This window comes from Myotis myotis, unplaced genomic scaffold, assembly GCF_014108235.1.
Source record: "Myotis myotis isolate mMyoMyo1 unplaced genomic scaffold, mMyoMyo1.p scaffold_m19_p_22, whole genome shotgun sequence".
Lineage (NCBI taxonomy): Eukaryota > Metazoa > Chordata > Mammalia > Chiroptera > Vespertilionidae > Myotis > Myotis myotis.
In genome coordinates, this window is record NW_023416327.1 from 7694592 (window position 1) to 7709441 (window position 14850).

Here is a 14850-nt window from a genome sequence, read left to right on the forward strand (position 1 = left end):
TGCATTTCCAGTGAGCTCCCAGGTCCTGTGTGTACCTCCCAGCCAGGTTAGAGTGCGCCTTCTTTAATCAGAACAAATCCATCACGGTTCACAGAGCATGAGTCACATTTCTTACAATTCTACTCAGTCCCCAATATTCTACTTGTGCCCTGTCACACTCACAGGGATCGAGCCCACACCATGGTGTATTGGGACGTTTGCTCTAACCAGCTGAGCTACCCAGCAGGGCCCTGTTTCCAGCTTTTCAATCCTCAGGACAAACATGACTGGTTTCATGTTTGTTCCCCTCGGACCCACCGAGTGGTTTGTGTCCAGGAGGGGCGTCCAGTGCTGAGTTTGTGTGACCCTTGCCTGGGGCCCTGCTTCATCACTACCTCTCCGCAGCGTCCACAGATCCTTTGCCAGAGCATCCACGTGAGCTAAGCATTTAAAAAATCTGAAAAAATTTGTCTTTAAAATTTTATGCTACTTTTGGGCTATTTGTAAACATGTTTCTTGTTGTTTTAAGTGCTGTGTTATTCCAAACACACCTGGGTCTTCTGGCTGCATCCTAGGTCTGGCCACCTGCAGCTGTGGGTACTAGAGCCCTTTTTCCGCTCTCCTCCTGGGTTTAGGATGCGGGCATCCGAGCGGCCTCCCAGCAGGGGCGGGGCGGGGCTGGAGGGGCGGAGTTTGATGGGAGGGGCGGGGCGGGAGGGCGGAGTTTGACGGGAGGGGGCGGAGCTCGGAGAGGGGAGGGGGGCCGGGCGGCGGGAGGGGCGGGCCTGGCCGCGCGGTGCCTTTCCTCCCTCCGCCCGGAGCTGTGCGCGGAAGGCGCCCGGGCTGAGCACCGAGGGGCCGGCGAGGGCGGGGCGGGCCGGGGCGGCGCGGCGCGGGGCTGGCCGAGCCTGCGCGGGGCGACCTGCGCCCGCCGCGCTCGCGGACGCTCGGGGCGGCCCGGCTGGTGCGCCCGCCGCCGCCGCGCCGCGGCCATGTGGCTCCAGCCCGAGGAGGTGCTGCTCAAGAGCGCGCTGCGCCTGTGGGTGACCCAGAGGAGCAGCGGCTACTTCGTCCTGCAGCGGCGCCGCGGGCACGGCGAGGGGGGCGGCCGCCTCACCGGTAAGGGCGCGGGGGCGCGGGCGGGCGGCGGGCCCCGACCTCGCTCCCCGCGGGGCCGCTGGGCCGGGACCCTGCGGGGCTTGTTTTCTTTTCTCTCATTTTCCCTGCGAGCCCCGGACGGCTGGTGGCGAAGGGGCTGGCGGGCGAGCAGGTGCCTTCGCCGCCGGCCCGGGGACCCCTGGAGGCAGCCGTGGCGCGGGAATCGCAGGAAGACGCCGCGGGGTGTGACGGAGGCGCCGGGGCTCCCGGGAAGGGCGCGGGGTGCGCCTCCCGCCCCGCCCGCCCCTGAGCGCGCCCGAGGCTGCAGCTGGCGCCCGGCGGGACCGGTGTGCGCTGGGCGGGCCGGACCGAGAGCCCGAGGCTTTGCCGATCCCAGGCTCGGGGTCGTGGCGCCCACGCTGAGCAGGTCAGCGTCCTACACCCGTTCAGAGTCTTTCAAGGAATGACAGGAAGACGAAACGCAGGCTTGTAAAATTTATGAAAAACAAAGCATTTCCCCCCCAAAGTTACCCAAACCGCATGGAAAACCAAGCAGTTGGAAATATGTTTTTAAAAGATGTTACTGACTGTCCTGGGGGACAGGGGTTAATGAAGTGACGTGTCTCAGGTGTCCGGTCCTGTCAGCGCCATCTGTACTCACCTTGTGTTGCGTGTTCACCACCCACTGTCAGGCCTCCTTCCGTCCCGCCGACCCGGTCGCCCTGTTCCCCCGCCCGCCCCTCTCCCGGCGCCCCCCACGCTGCGTCCTGAGGGGGAGGCGAGGCCCGCTGCAGTAGCTGGGCATGTGTACATGGGCCGACGAGGAGCGTGGATTAGCCTTCCCGGCTGTATCTAGGGCACCTCAGTGGAATTTCCAAATTGTGGAATCTGAATCTTAGATCTTCTTCCCATCACACCTTCCTTGTGCTGAGGGGGAGAGCAGTGCCAGGGAGAGAGGCGCGGGGTCCTGGGCTCCTTGTTGGTGACTCTGCTGCTTATTCCGGGGAGACCCTCCCGCTAAGGAGTCTGGGGAAATGTGATCCGCTCAGCAGCAGGCCCTGCACCAGCAGAGCCAGTGCCAGGGCAGCGACCCTCCCCGCCTGACCCTCAGGGCGGGGAGCCGGCACAGGGACTGGCTAGGAGGGCAGACCTCACTGAGCCTGGCGCTGATGGGATCAGGACGGCAGAGTGGCAGGTAGCTGAGGTAACTGGATGGAGGGCTAGTGGGGTGACCTGTTGTCCTGGAGCAGGTGGGCCTGCCGGGGGGTGGGGTTGGGCTGTGTTAGGCTCTGAGGGAGGGAGTCAGAGGAAGAGGCAGGAGCCAGCGGGGCCTTGTGGGGCCCTGACAGCAGCCACTGGAGGTTGGCGGCAGCCTGTGGCCCGTCGGTCCGAAGCCGAGGCGGGCATCGTCTGCGTCCTCCCCCTTCCTCCCGGGAGCCTATCTGAGTTTTGGTGCATTCGGCACAGCCCCTGGCCTGTAGGTGGTGTCCTTTCGGAGAGGGTGGGACAGGGCTTGGGGTCTGTGCAATGGGGAGGGAAGGCCGACGTTCGCTTAGGTCACTGCACACTGGCTGTGGGTGCTCGTGCAGCTGCTCTGGGGACTTCGGGGTGGTCCTCCAGCAGGAGAGGCAGATCCAGATGGAGGCAAGGCCTCCGGTCCGATGCCCCCCGAGTTCAGGCCGGCCTCCCCGGGAGAGCGTGGCTCTGCCATCCCGCAGCCCAGCAGGCCTCCTTCCCGTCCCCCTGGCTGGCTTTATCAGGACCTCCTGTCGACTGTCCTGGTGCCAGCTCCGGGCAGCAGGAAGCAGGCACCCCTGCGCGGCTCAGCCGCTGGTCTGAAAGCCATCAATCAAAGCTGACGTGGCCCAGAGGGCAGCTCCACGTTGGTGGCCGTTTTCAGAAATTTCAGAATTCTAACCTGGCAGATTTCCAGCTGTTTATGTTAAAGGTTTAAAACTGAGTTTATCGATGAAAATAATGGACACTAACATGAGGCACATTGTGACCAGTAAGTACTCTGACAAGTTTAAGACAAGGTTTTGTTTCATCGAGGATCATAATTGGTCCTACTCTCTCTCACACACACACATTTCCTATGCACATCTCCAGTTTTCTTTCTCCATAACTTTCTCACTTTTTAATGTACAAGATACTTATTTTGTTCATTGTTTCTCTCTACTAAATTGTCTGTCTGTAAGGGCAGGCATTTTACCTATGACAGTGCCTAGAACTGCGTGTAGTGTATTCTCAGTAAACGTTTGCAGGATGAGTAGGTGGATGGATGTGTGCATGAGTGAAGGACCTCACTTTTCCATAAATGTTGGGTGAAGCGGAGGCCCAGCTTTCCGACCGAGGCTGCTGATTACAGGGCACAAGAGCACCCCTCTCTGCTCGGCCCCCTGTTCACCTGGCTGCTGGCTGCTGTGGACAGCTGGAGGGATGGTGGAAACAGACCCCTCCTCCCGTCTTTTCCGTAACTTCCTCCTCTGGGGGGGAAGGATCTGGGCACCAGCGTCCCAGGTGACCTCTGTTACTGCCGCGGGACCTGTCTGGGGAAGTCCATCCTCGGGGGTGGGTGGGGGGCAGCCTCTCCTCCAGGTAGAACCCCGCGTGGCTGATACAGTGTCATAAGATGTTTCCAAAGCGCCCTCAGAAGGCTTTGCTCCCTGGAGCAGGAAGGAGCTAGGTCAGTGATGGCGAACCTATGACACGCGTGTCAGAGGTGACACGCGAACTCATTTTTTTGGTTGATTTTTCTTTGTTAAATGGCATTTAAATATATAAAATAAATATAAAAAAATACAAGTCTTTGTTTTACTGTGGTTGCAAAGATCAAAAAATTTCTGTATGTGACACGGCACCAGAGTTAAGTTAGGGTTTTTCAAAATGCTGACACGCCGAGCTCAGAAGGTTCCCCATCGCTGAGCTAGGTGTCCCCTGGCTGCGCCTCGGCCGCGGAGTGTCAGCACAGGGCAGAGGGGAGAGCTAGCACTTGGGAGCCGGGGGACGGGGGACGGGGGACTCGGAACGAGCAGCATCAGCTTCACGACGAGGTCACCGCCCAGCCTGGAGTGGCGGGAGCAGCTCAGCCTGATGGAGCCTGGGGGGAGCCGGACGTGACTGAGAGGCTTAGCTTTTTAACCAGTTCATTTGCTAGCTGTGAAGGCTTTTATGATTTTGACTCTACATCAGCCGTGGGCAAACTACGGCCCGCGGGCCGGATCCGGCCCTTTGAAATGAATAAAACTAAAAAAAAAAAAAAAAAAAAAAGACCGTACCCTTTTATGTAATGATGTTTACTTTGAATTTATATTAGTTCACACAAACACTCCATCCATGCTTTTGTTCCGGCCCTCCGGTCCAGTTTAAGAACCCATTGTGGCCCTCCAGTCAAAAAGTTTGCCCATCCCTGAGCTACATTCTGGTGACATTGGATAAAGGAGGAATTTGTTTAAAATGCAAGTGGTAAATCTGATAATATTTTTAGCTCAGATTTCCCCTCCATTAGTGAAACTTGAATGAACTGTGTTAAAAGTTGAGCAGTTCCCTGGGTGCTGCTGCCTCACCCCTGCTCCCGGCGAGTCCCCCAGCACCAGGCTCTCGCCCGAGGCCCTCCCAGCTGCCCTCTGCCTGGGGCCCTCGCCTCCCCATCCTCTCCCACTGCCCCTGCTTTTCCTTCACAGACTCATCGCTGTCGCCACTCTCTGTGGCGCGATCTGTTTGGAGCACTCCAGACGTGGGCCCGCAGGGAGGCCGGTCAGTCCTCGCCGCTGCCGCTGCACTGGCCCGTCTGTCACTGGATACTCTTGATAGATGTATAGGTGCGACCGTGAGGACGTCTGAGTAGGGTTGATAGACGTGAACCTTTGAGGATGAGAAATGTTTTGCATTGTCGTGGCAATAGAAATTATGCAGAAAACAGCAACAGGTAACGTAGAGCATCGCCGTTTCCCACGCCCGCCCTTCCCGCATGCTGCGAGGACCAGGGGCAGTGTGTCAGCCCGACAGCCAGCGCTAGAGCCCCCCGTGGTAACCTCTACGCAAAGGGTCCTATCAGACCTGGAAGGAGGTCCCAGTACATCAGTGCGGCTCTGTGACTCCGAGTCACTGATGCTCTTGGACATTGGCTGGGTCTGTTATTCCACCAGATTTTATTATTTGCTTCCTTTTATTGACTTTTTTTAAAAAAGGAAAGAAAAATCAATAACAAAATAGACAGCCCCTGAAAAGATCTTAGGAAAAGGTACTGTATTTTGTGATTGGTTTTATTCTGAATAAATAAATATTTACTAATAGAGAATGAACATTGGAACAATAAATAGGATGGTAGTTTGCCAGAAAATTTTAAATATAAAATCTTTTGTGTGAACAGGAGTACATCATGTAAATGTGAACAATAACTAATAAAATCAGCAAAGACTAGAATCTCTCCAGTGCCTGAGAGCCCTCTGGTGTGTTTTGCTGGTACAGTCCCCCCCCCCCCCCCCCCCCCCGTGGGCACTGCTCTCCGGTATTAGGTGTTGCGATTCCCTTGCTTTTGTTTGTAGTTTTAACATCTGTATATGTATCCCTAAAATACATTGTTTAGTTTTGTATGCTTTTGTAACTTTATGAAAGGAGAATCATACATATTTTTCTGAAGCTTATTTTCCCACGACTTCAGTTATATTTTAAGTGTGTGCGTGTGTGTGTGTGTGTGTGTGTGTGTGCGCGCGCGCGCGCGCGTGCACGCACGCGCGCACAGTTTTCCCTCGGGATCTGGGGAGGATTTGTCTCCCGTGGCTACCAAAATCCACAGATGCTCAAAGTCCCTTATGTGAAATGGTGTAGTTTTTGCATATAAACAGTACACATTCTCCTATATGCTTCTAACATTAAACATTGAAATAAATGTGAGCTATACATACCTTTAAGAAAGATTCCTGAAAACAAGCAAGGTCATTCTCTTCCAACCCACTGGTTCCAGTTCCGGGTCATGGTGGCCGGATGCTCCCAGTGGCTCAGGAGTGCAGACGGGTCCCACTCTGGGCAGGACACCCTCCATCTCAGGGCCACTCGCACGTTCACTCAGGGGCCACGGAGACACGCCAGTCACCCTGCACGTTTCTGAAATGTGGGAGGAACCTGAGTCCCCGAAAACCCAGAGCCGTTCTCATGAAATGACGTTGAGTGTAACAATGTTCTGTTACTCGGTGGTATTTATATATTCATTCTCCTGTTGGTGGGTATTTGGGTTTCTGGTTGTTTTTGCTGTTACAGATAATGCTGCTGTGAGCATTCCTACCCGATGTCCACGAGTGACCTGCTGGGTGGACCAGCCCAGATGGCCAGGCCGTGCTGCAGTGACAGTCACTCTCAGCGGCCTGGGGCCCACGTTTGTGTGTCCCCCGTGCTGTCTCTCTGGCGTGGCCTGCAGGGAGCTCTCCTTGTCGGCACTCCAAGACAGGCCGATGGCGGCTCCGTCCCTACCGTGTCCATGGCCTCCAGGGTGAGGGGAGGGCAGCGTGGCGAAGCTCATGCTGCTCTTGGAGCTTCCGCTTGGAAGTGACTCCTGTTCTCTTTGTTCGCATCACATTGGCCACAGCAAGTCATGTGCCCCGTGCGGCCTCCCAGGCGTGGCCTGCCATCGCACGCTTGCTGAGGAGAGGAGAGCGGGCCTGCGAGGAGCCCCGCGCCAGCCGACAGGTGTGCACCCAGCTTTTCTGGATCATTCCAAGTTGTGTTCCAGGTAGCTGTGCCAGGGCACAGGCTGGCAGCAGTGTGCGAAGATGCCCACGTGGCACTTCCTCACCAGGACGTAGTAGCCAGGGGGACTGTGCCTTCGGTAGGAATTCAGATAACTCAGAACCACCGAGGTGATACTTCCCTTCCTAGTCCGTAGGATGAGAACTTTTATGTGTTTCTTAAGTATTCGTTTTGCCTTTGAGAAATGTTTGTGTCTTTTACCCATTTTTTCCATGGGAGTTGTGTGTGTGCACACACGTATGTATGTGTTGTGTATTTTTCTTTTTCTTTTTTTTTTAAATATATTTTATTGATTTTTTACAGAGAGAAAGGGAGAGAGAGATAGAGAGCCAGAAACATCGATGAGAGAGAAACATCCATCAACTGCCTCCTGCACACCTCCTACTGGGGATGTGCCCGCAACCAAGGCACATGCCCCTGACCGGAATCGAACCTGGGACCCTTCAGTCCTCAGGCCGACGCTCTACCCACCGAGCCAAACCGGCCACGGCTGTATTTTTCAATTATATGTATGTTAACATTCCCTTTATGACTTGGCTTTTTATTTTTGAAGAACCAACATTCTTAATTATCATTTAGTCACATGTACCAGTCTTTCTCTTACTAGTTTGTGCTTTTTTGTTATTTGTTTAAGAAAAATCCGTAGAAGGGAGTCTCCAGGGTGTGACGCAGCTGGGGGCCCTCAGACCAGATGGGACAACCCCTAAGACAAGAGAAATTGCTTGCACCCCTGCGGTTCTGGCGCAGGTGGGAGGACGATCTGCCTGCCAGGGGGACTTTGCGGATACATGATTGTTATATGGAAAGCTTAATAAGCACAAAATCCCAGGACAGTTAATTCCAGGGAAAAGGAAAAGTGTGGATTAGGATGTTTCATAGTTTTACTCTAAAATTCAACTCTCAGTGTATACATACTTATAATATGAATTCTGACTAGTGATCTAAATGACAGATTCAGGAAGTGTGTAAGCATGTTCCCTGAGGGTGTGAAGTGCAGGAAGGGCCAGCTGAGAGTTGGAAGTGGTTGCCTGGGGACGCGAGGAGCAGGAGGCAGTGGGCTGCGGGTTTCTCAGGAGCGCTGTCGCTTCTTTATGTGCACACTTTGATAAAAAGTACATGGAATGGAAACTTCGGGAGAGTGTGGCCTTTTCCCAGTTACCAGCTCTGTGTGGGAGCGGGGCCCGGGAGGCATGAAGCATCGCTGCGTTCTTGCCTCCCGACAGGTGTCTTTCAGTATCTGTCCTGCAGTCGCTATGTTTAGCCTTCAGAATGCCCAGCATGTGTGGGTGTGTCTGCCTCACAAAGGCTGGACAGCTATTTTCAGAAATGCATCTCATCGAGCCAAGTCTTTTATTTGGAATTAAAATATATCTATTCTGGACTTCTTTTTCTCTCTAGGGAGGCCATCAGTTTAGAGTTATAAGTTTATGACTTCTTAAAAAATACATTTTTATTGATTTTAGAGAGGAAGGGGGAGGGAAAGATAGAAACATCAGTGATGAGAATCATTGATCAGCTGCCTCCTGCATGCCCCATACTGAGGATTGAGCCCTCAAGCCAGGCCTGTGCCCTGACTGGGAGTCAAACCCTGACCTCCTGGTTCATAGGTTAATGCTTACCCACTAAGCCACGCCAGCCAGGCATAAGTTTATGACTTTTGTAATACTCTGACTGTAACCCATGCCTTCTGGGGCCTCAGTTTCTTAACCTGAAAAACAGGAATAACAATAATAATTTAAAAACAGTTTTTTGCCGAAACCGGTTTGGCTCAGTGGATAGAGCGTCGGCCTGCGGACTGAAAGGTCCCAGGTTCGATTCCGGTCAAGGGCATGTACCTGGGTTGCGGGCACATCCCCAGTAGGAGATGTGCAGGAGGCAGCTGATCGATGTTTCTCTCTCATCGATGTTTCTAACTCTCTATCTCTCTCCCTTCCTCTCTGTGAAAAATCAATAAAATATATTTAAAAAAAAAACAAAAAAAAAACCAGTTTTTTATTTGAGGGAGTATTTTTACTTCAAACTGAACTATTTTCCACATATCTTGGCAAATCCCATTTAGTAATTTGTATTTAAAGAAGAAGAAAAAGCAGGGGAAGGTTTCAGTCAGCAGTGCCGGGTCCCGTGTTCTCGTGAACCTCACAGTCTAGGGCAGTGGAGATGCGAGTGGTAGTGGTGAGTGGCATTGAACCAGAGAGCACAGACTTGTGAATGGGGTGAGTGCAGGGGATGAGAGGGAGTGATGGGGATACAGCTGGAGTGTCGGGGGGCATGCTTGAGGACCCGTGCCTCAGCCGAGACCTGCAGGGTGTGGAGAGGGTCATTTGTTAGTCTGCTGGGTGGGAAGCAGAGAAAGGGCAGCGTGTGCAGAAAGCCTGGTGGCCTCGGAGTCTGTTCTGGACGAGGTGGTGTGCCGAACCTGTGAGCTGTCTAGTAAGGCCTGCAGGGGAGGGAACCACAGGGACTGAGGAGTGGGGGACAGGAGGAAATCAGAATGTATTCTTCCAGAAGCCGGGAGAGAAGTGTATTCAAGCAGGAAGGAGCGAAGGGGGGCCAGCTGTGCCGTGTAGAATGGGAAAGGCTTGTGGGATATCTGCAACCTCAGCCAGAGCGGTTCGGTGCGGGTCCGTGTGGTGCGGGCCCGTGTGGTGCGGGTCTGTGTGGTGCGGACCCATGGGGTGCGGGTCCGTGTGGTGCGGGCCTGTGTGGTGCGGGCCCGTGTGGTGCGGGTCCGTGTGTTGCGGACCCATGGGGTGCGGGTCCGTGGGGTGCGGGCCCGTGTGGTGCGGGCCCGTGTGTTGCGGACCCATGGGGTGTGGGTCCGTGGGGTGCGGGTCCGTGGGGTGCGGGTCCGTGTGGTGCGGGCCCGTGTGGTGCGGACCCATGGGGTGCGGGCCCGTGTGGTGCGGACCCGTGGGGTGCGGGTCCGTGGGGTGCGGGTCCGTGTGGTGCGGGTCCGTGTGGTGCGGACCCATGGGGTGCGGGTCCGTGGGGTGCGGGTCCGTGGGGTGCGGGTCCGTGTGGTGCGGGTCCGTGTGGTGCGGACCCGTGGGGTGCGGGTCCGTGTGGTGCGGGCCCGTGGGGTGCGGGCCCGTGGGGTGCGGGTCCGTGGGGTGCGGGTCCGTGGGGTGCGGGTCCGTGGGGTGCAGGTCCGTGGGGTGCAGGCTGGTGTGGTGCGGGCCCCTGGGGTGTGGGTTGGTCAGTGTGTGGGGATGGGACAGGATGGGTGGTAGAAAGTAGGGATAGCGTGTGAGGGCAGTTCTGTGAAGGTGGAATTTAGTGGTTTTGTTTTATTGTTACAAATTATTACTTGTCTGCAAGAAGAGTATGTTAAATGTGCTGGTGTGCATGGGCTGTGGAGTCGGGGGAGAGCTGCCGGGCCGTGAGCGGGCAGTGGGCGGGATGTGGATGGGCCAGGGAGCAGTGGGGCTCCAGGTGAGGCCTCAGGAATGTTTCCCAGGAATGTGCTTTGGAAGTGAGGTTAACTACTCAGGACTGACAAAAACTGCCTCCGAGAACCTGTGGCTGACCACCCAGAGATGAGCTGATTTAGGTGGAACCCCAGGACGTGGGCTTAGCTGGACGGTGAACGTGTCATGGGCAGAAGCACCCTGTGAGGAGACCATGGCAGCTTACCACTGGCCCTGCACACGGTGCCACCTGGTGCCACACAGAGGTGCCTGTGTGGGGGATGCCCCTTGTACCATCTGGTTATAAATAATGTTATCAGGATTAAAAAATAAAATTTATTTCTAGAAGGAAAATATAAGATTAAATCTTATTGCAGTAAGTTATACAGGTTGACCAGGAAGTTCTACTATCCTGAATTATTGAGACATTTAACAGGGTCTAAAATAAATGTGTGGCCCTGGCCAGTTTGGCCTAGTGGATAGAGCATCGGCTTGTGGTCCCAGGTCGATTCCGGTCGAGGGCACGGACCTTGGTTGCAGGCACCTCCCCGGTCCAGGCCCTGGTCAGGGCTTGTGTGGGAGGCAACTAATTGATGTGTTTCGTTCACATCGGTGTTTCTGTCTCTCCCCCTCCCTTCCACTATCTCTAAAAATTAATGGAAAAATAACCTTGCGTGAGGATTAACAAAAAAATTTTTAACTTAAAAAAATCCTTCGGTATGGATTAAAAACAAAACAAAACAAACAATGTGTGGCCCAGAGATTGGGGTTTACCAGTGGGAGGTTTTACTAAAGACACACAGCAGCGTTTCTAATGGGTTGGCCTGATCGTGGGAGTCGGAAGGATTCTGGGGTCTCCCCTGAGAAGCCGTGTCTGCGGGACAGAGCGCCTCTGAGCGGACACTCCGCGCTCCCGCGGTGGAGAGTCGGTGGTTTATCTGCTCAGCGTGGAGAGCTCAAGTAGGTTCTGACTCCTGTTAGTTGCTGTTATAATGAAAAAATAGCCTGTGACACGGAAGCGGGGCGTTAAAGATTGACCTCAGAACAGAGCTCACGATCTCCCATCCGCCAGTGCTCAGTCCAGAAGGGTTTGGCTGTGGAGACTAGATTGTAGTCAAGTCCATGTCCCTGTCCCAAACCACGTGCACACTGCGCCGTGTGCTTTTGGTTTAACTTGGAGCTTCCCTTAGGTCGTTATTTATTTATTTAAATTTCTTTATTGGTTAAGGTATTACAAATGTGTCCTCATCCCCCCATTAGCCCCCAACCTCCCCCCGCCCCCTCATGCTCTCATCCCCCCGTTGTCCATGTCCATTGGTTTGGCTTATATGCATGCATACAAGTCCTTTGGTTGATCTCTTCCCCTTACCCCCTCCCTCCCCTACTTTCCCTCTGGGGATTGATAGTCTGATCGCTGTTTCTCTGTCTTTGTATCTGTTCCTGTTCATCAGTCTATGTTGTTCACTATATTCCACTAATGAGTGAGGTCATGTGGTATTTATCTTTCTCTGACTGGCTTATTTCGCTTAGCATAATGCTCTCCAGTTCCATCCATGCTGTTGCAAAAGGCAAGAGTTCCTTCTTTTTTACCGCAGCATAGTATTCCATTGTGTAGATGTACCACAGTTTTTTAATCCACTCATCTGCTGATGGGCACTGAGGCTGTTTCCAGATCTTAGCTATGGTGAATTGTGCTGCTATGAACATAGGGGTGCATATATCCTTTCTGATTGGCATTTCTAGCTTCTTGGGATATATTGCTAGAAGTGGGATCACAGGGTCAAATGGGAGTTCCATTTTTATTTTTTTGAGGAAGCTCTATACTGTTCTCCACAGTGGCTGCACCAGTCTGCATTCCCACCAGCAGTGCACGAGTGTTCCCTTTTCTCCACATCCTCACCAGCACTTGTCGTTTGTTGATTTGTTGATGATAGCCATTCTGACAGGTGTGAGATGGTACCTCATTGTCATTTTGATTTGCATCTCTCTGATGACTAGTGACTTTGAGCATGTTTTCATATGTCTCTTGGCCTTCTTTATGTCCTCTTTTGAAAGGTGCCTATTTAGGTCCTTTGCCCATTTTTTGATTGGATTGTTTATCTTCCTTTTGTTAAGTTGTATGAGTTCCCTGTAAATGTTGGAGATTAAACCCTTATCGGTGATAACATTGGCAAATATGTTCTCCCATGCAGTGGGCTTTCTTGTTTTGTTGATGGTTTCTTTTGCTGTGTAGAGGCTTTTTATTTTGATGCAGTCCCATTTGTTCATTTTCTCCTTAGTCTCCATTGCCCTAGGAGCTGTATTGGTAAAGATATTGCTACAACAAATGTCTGATATTTTGCTGCCTATGGATTCTTCTAAGATTTTTATGGTTTCCTCTCCTACATTTAAGTCCTTTATCCATTTTGAGTTTATTTTTGTGTATGGTATAAGTTGGTGATTTAGTTTCATACTTTTGCATGTACCTGTCCAATTTTCCCAACACCATTTATTGAAGAGACTGTCTTGACTCCATTGTATGCTCTTGCCTCCTTGTCAAATATTAATTGAGCATAATGGCTTGGTGGACTTCTAGGTTCCCTGTTCTGTTCCATTGGTCTGTCTGTTCTTGTGTCAGTACCAGGCAGTTTTGAGAACAGTGGCTTTGTAATACAGCTTGATATCTGGTATTGTGATCCCTCCAACTTTGTTCTTCTTTCTCAAGATTGCTGCAGCTATTCGTGGTCTTTTTTTTATTTCAGATGAATTTTTGGAGAGTTTGTTCTAGGTCTGTGAAATATTCTGTTGGTATCTTAATGGGGAGTACATTGAATCTATAGATTGCTTTGGGTAGTATGGACATTTTAATGATGTTGATTCTACCAATCTATGAACACGGTATATTCTTCCATTGGTTTATATTTTCTTCTATCTTTCTTCAACGGCCTGTAGTTTTCCAAGTATAGATCATTTACCTCCTTAATTAAGTTTATTCCTAGGTATCTTAATTTTTTTTATTGTAATGGTAAATGGGATTGTTTTTTTAGTTTCTCTTTCTGTGAGTTCATTATTGTTGTATAAAAAAGCCATATATTTCAGGGTGTTAATTTTGTATCCTGCTACATTGCCAAATTCATTTGTTAAGTCTCGTAGTTTTTTGATGGAGTCATTATGGTTTTCTATGTACAATATCATGTCATATGTGAATAATGACAGTTTTGCTTCTTTTCCAATTTGGTTGCCTTTTATTTCTTCTTGTCTGATCGCTATGGCTAGCACTTCCAGTGCTATGTTAAACAGGAGTGGTGAAAGTGGACATCCCTGTCTTGTTCCTGTTCTTAGGGAAAACGGTTTTAGTTTTTCCCCATTGAGTATGATGTTGGCTGTAGGTTTGTCATATATGGCCTTTATCATGTTGAGATATGCTCCCTCTATTCCCTCTTTGCTGAGAGTTTTTATCAAAAATGGGTGTTGGATTTTGTCAGATGCTTTTTATGTGTCTGTCTATTGATATGATCGTGTGATTTTTGTTTTTCAGTGTTTATGTGATGTATCACATTTATTCATATGCAGATATTGTACCAGCCTTGCATCCCTGGAATAAGCCCCACTTGATCATGGTGTATGATCTTTTTAATATATTGCTGGATGCGATTTGCTAATATTTTGTTGAGGATTTTAGCATCTGCGTTCATCAGGGATATTGACCTGTAATTCTCTTTCTTTGTAGTGTCTTTATCTGGTTTTGGAATTAAGATAATGCTGGCCTTCCAAAAGAGTTTGGAAGTGTTCCTTCCTCTTGGATTTTCTGAAATAGTTTGAGGAGTATAGGTGTTAGTTCTTCTTTGAATGTTTGGAAAAATTTCCCCTATGAAGCCATCCGGGCCTTTTTTTTTGGTGGGAGTTTTTTGATTATTGCTTCTATTTCATCAGTTGTTATTGGACTATTCAGGTTTTCTGATTCCTCCTGATTCAGTTTTGGGAGATTTTATTTTTCTAGGAATTTGTCAATTTCATCCACATTGTCCAGCTTGTTGGCATAGAGTTGTTCATAGTATTTTCTTACAATCCTTCCTGTGGTTACTTCTCCACCTTTGTTTCTGATTTCATTTTTTTGGGTCCTCTCTCTTTGTTTCTTGATGAGTCTGGCTAATGGTTTATCCTTTCAAAGCTCTTGGTTTCATTGATTTTTTTGTATTTTATTTTATTTTTTTTTAGTCTCCATGTTATTTATTTCTGCTCTAATCTTTATTATTTCCTTCCTTCTACTTACTCTGGGATTTTCTTGTTGTTCTCTTTCTAGTTCTTTAAGTGGTAGGGTTAAATAGTTTATTGCTGATTTTTCTTGTTTTTTTGAGGTATGCCTGTAGTGCTATGAACGTCCCTCTCAGGACTGCTTTTGCTGTGTCCCAGAGATTTTGGGTTGTTTTATGTTCATTTTCATTTGTTTCCGGGAAGCTTTTTTCCTTTCTTTCTTGATCCTGTTGGTAACCCATTCATTGTTTAATAACATGCTATTTGGCCTCCATGTGTTTGAATGTTTTGGGGTGTTTTTACTGTAGTTGATTTCTAATTTCATTCCACTGTGATCTGAGAAGATGCTTGATATAATTTCAATCTTCTTGAGCTTGTAGAGACTTTT

At 50.6% G+C, this 14850-nt stretch overlaps 1 protein-coding gene across 16 annotated transcripts in view; it reads left to right on the forward strand.

Annotated features, from left to right (window-relative positions):
- The first annotated feature begins 797 nt into the window (after positions 1 to 797).
- The window catches only part of TBC1D8 (TBC1 domain family member 8), a 109071-nt gene continuing 95018 nt past the window's right edge, over positions 798 to 14850 (forward strand). For 4 of the 16 annotated variants that reach the window (XR_004975137.1, XR_004975136.1, XR_004975138.1 and 1 more), the window contains exon 1: positions 799 to 1098. Coding sequence is in view for 9 of the 16 variants with exons in the window: in XM_036355527.1 (XP_036211420.1) it covers positions 972 to 1098 (127 nt within the window). In the remaining 7 variants the exon portion in view is untranslated. Of the gene's footprint in view, positions 1099 to 14850 lie in introns of all 16 variants that reach the window. The other 12 variants (XR_004975133.1, XR_004975135.1, XR_004975134.1 and 9 more) reach the window with 6 other exon arrangements.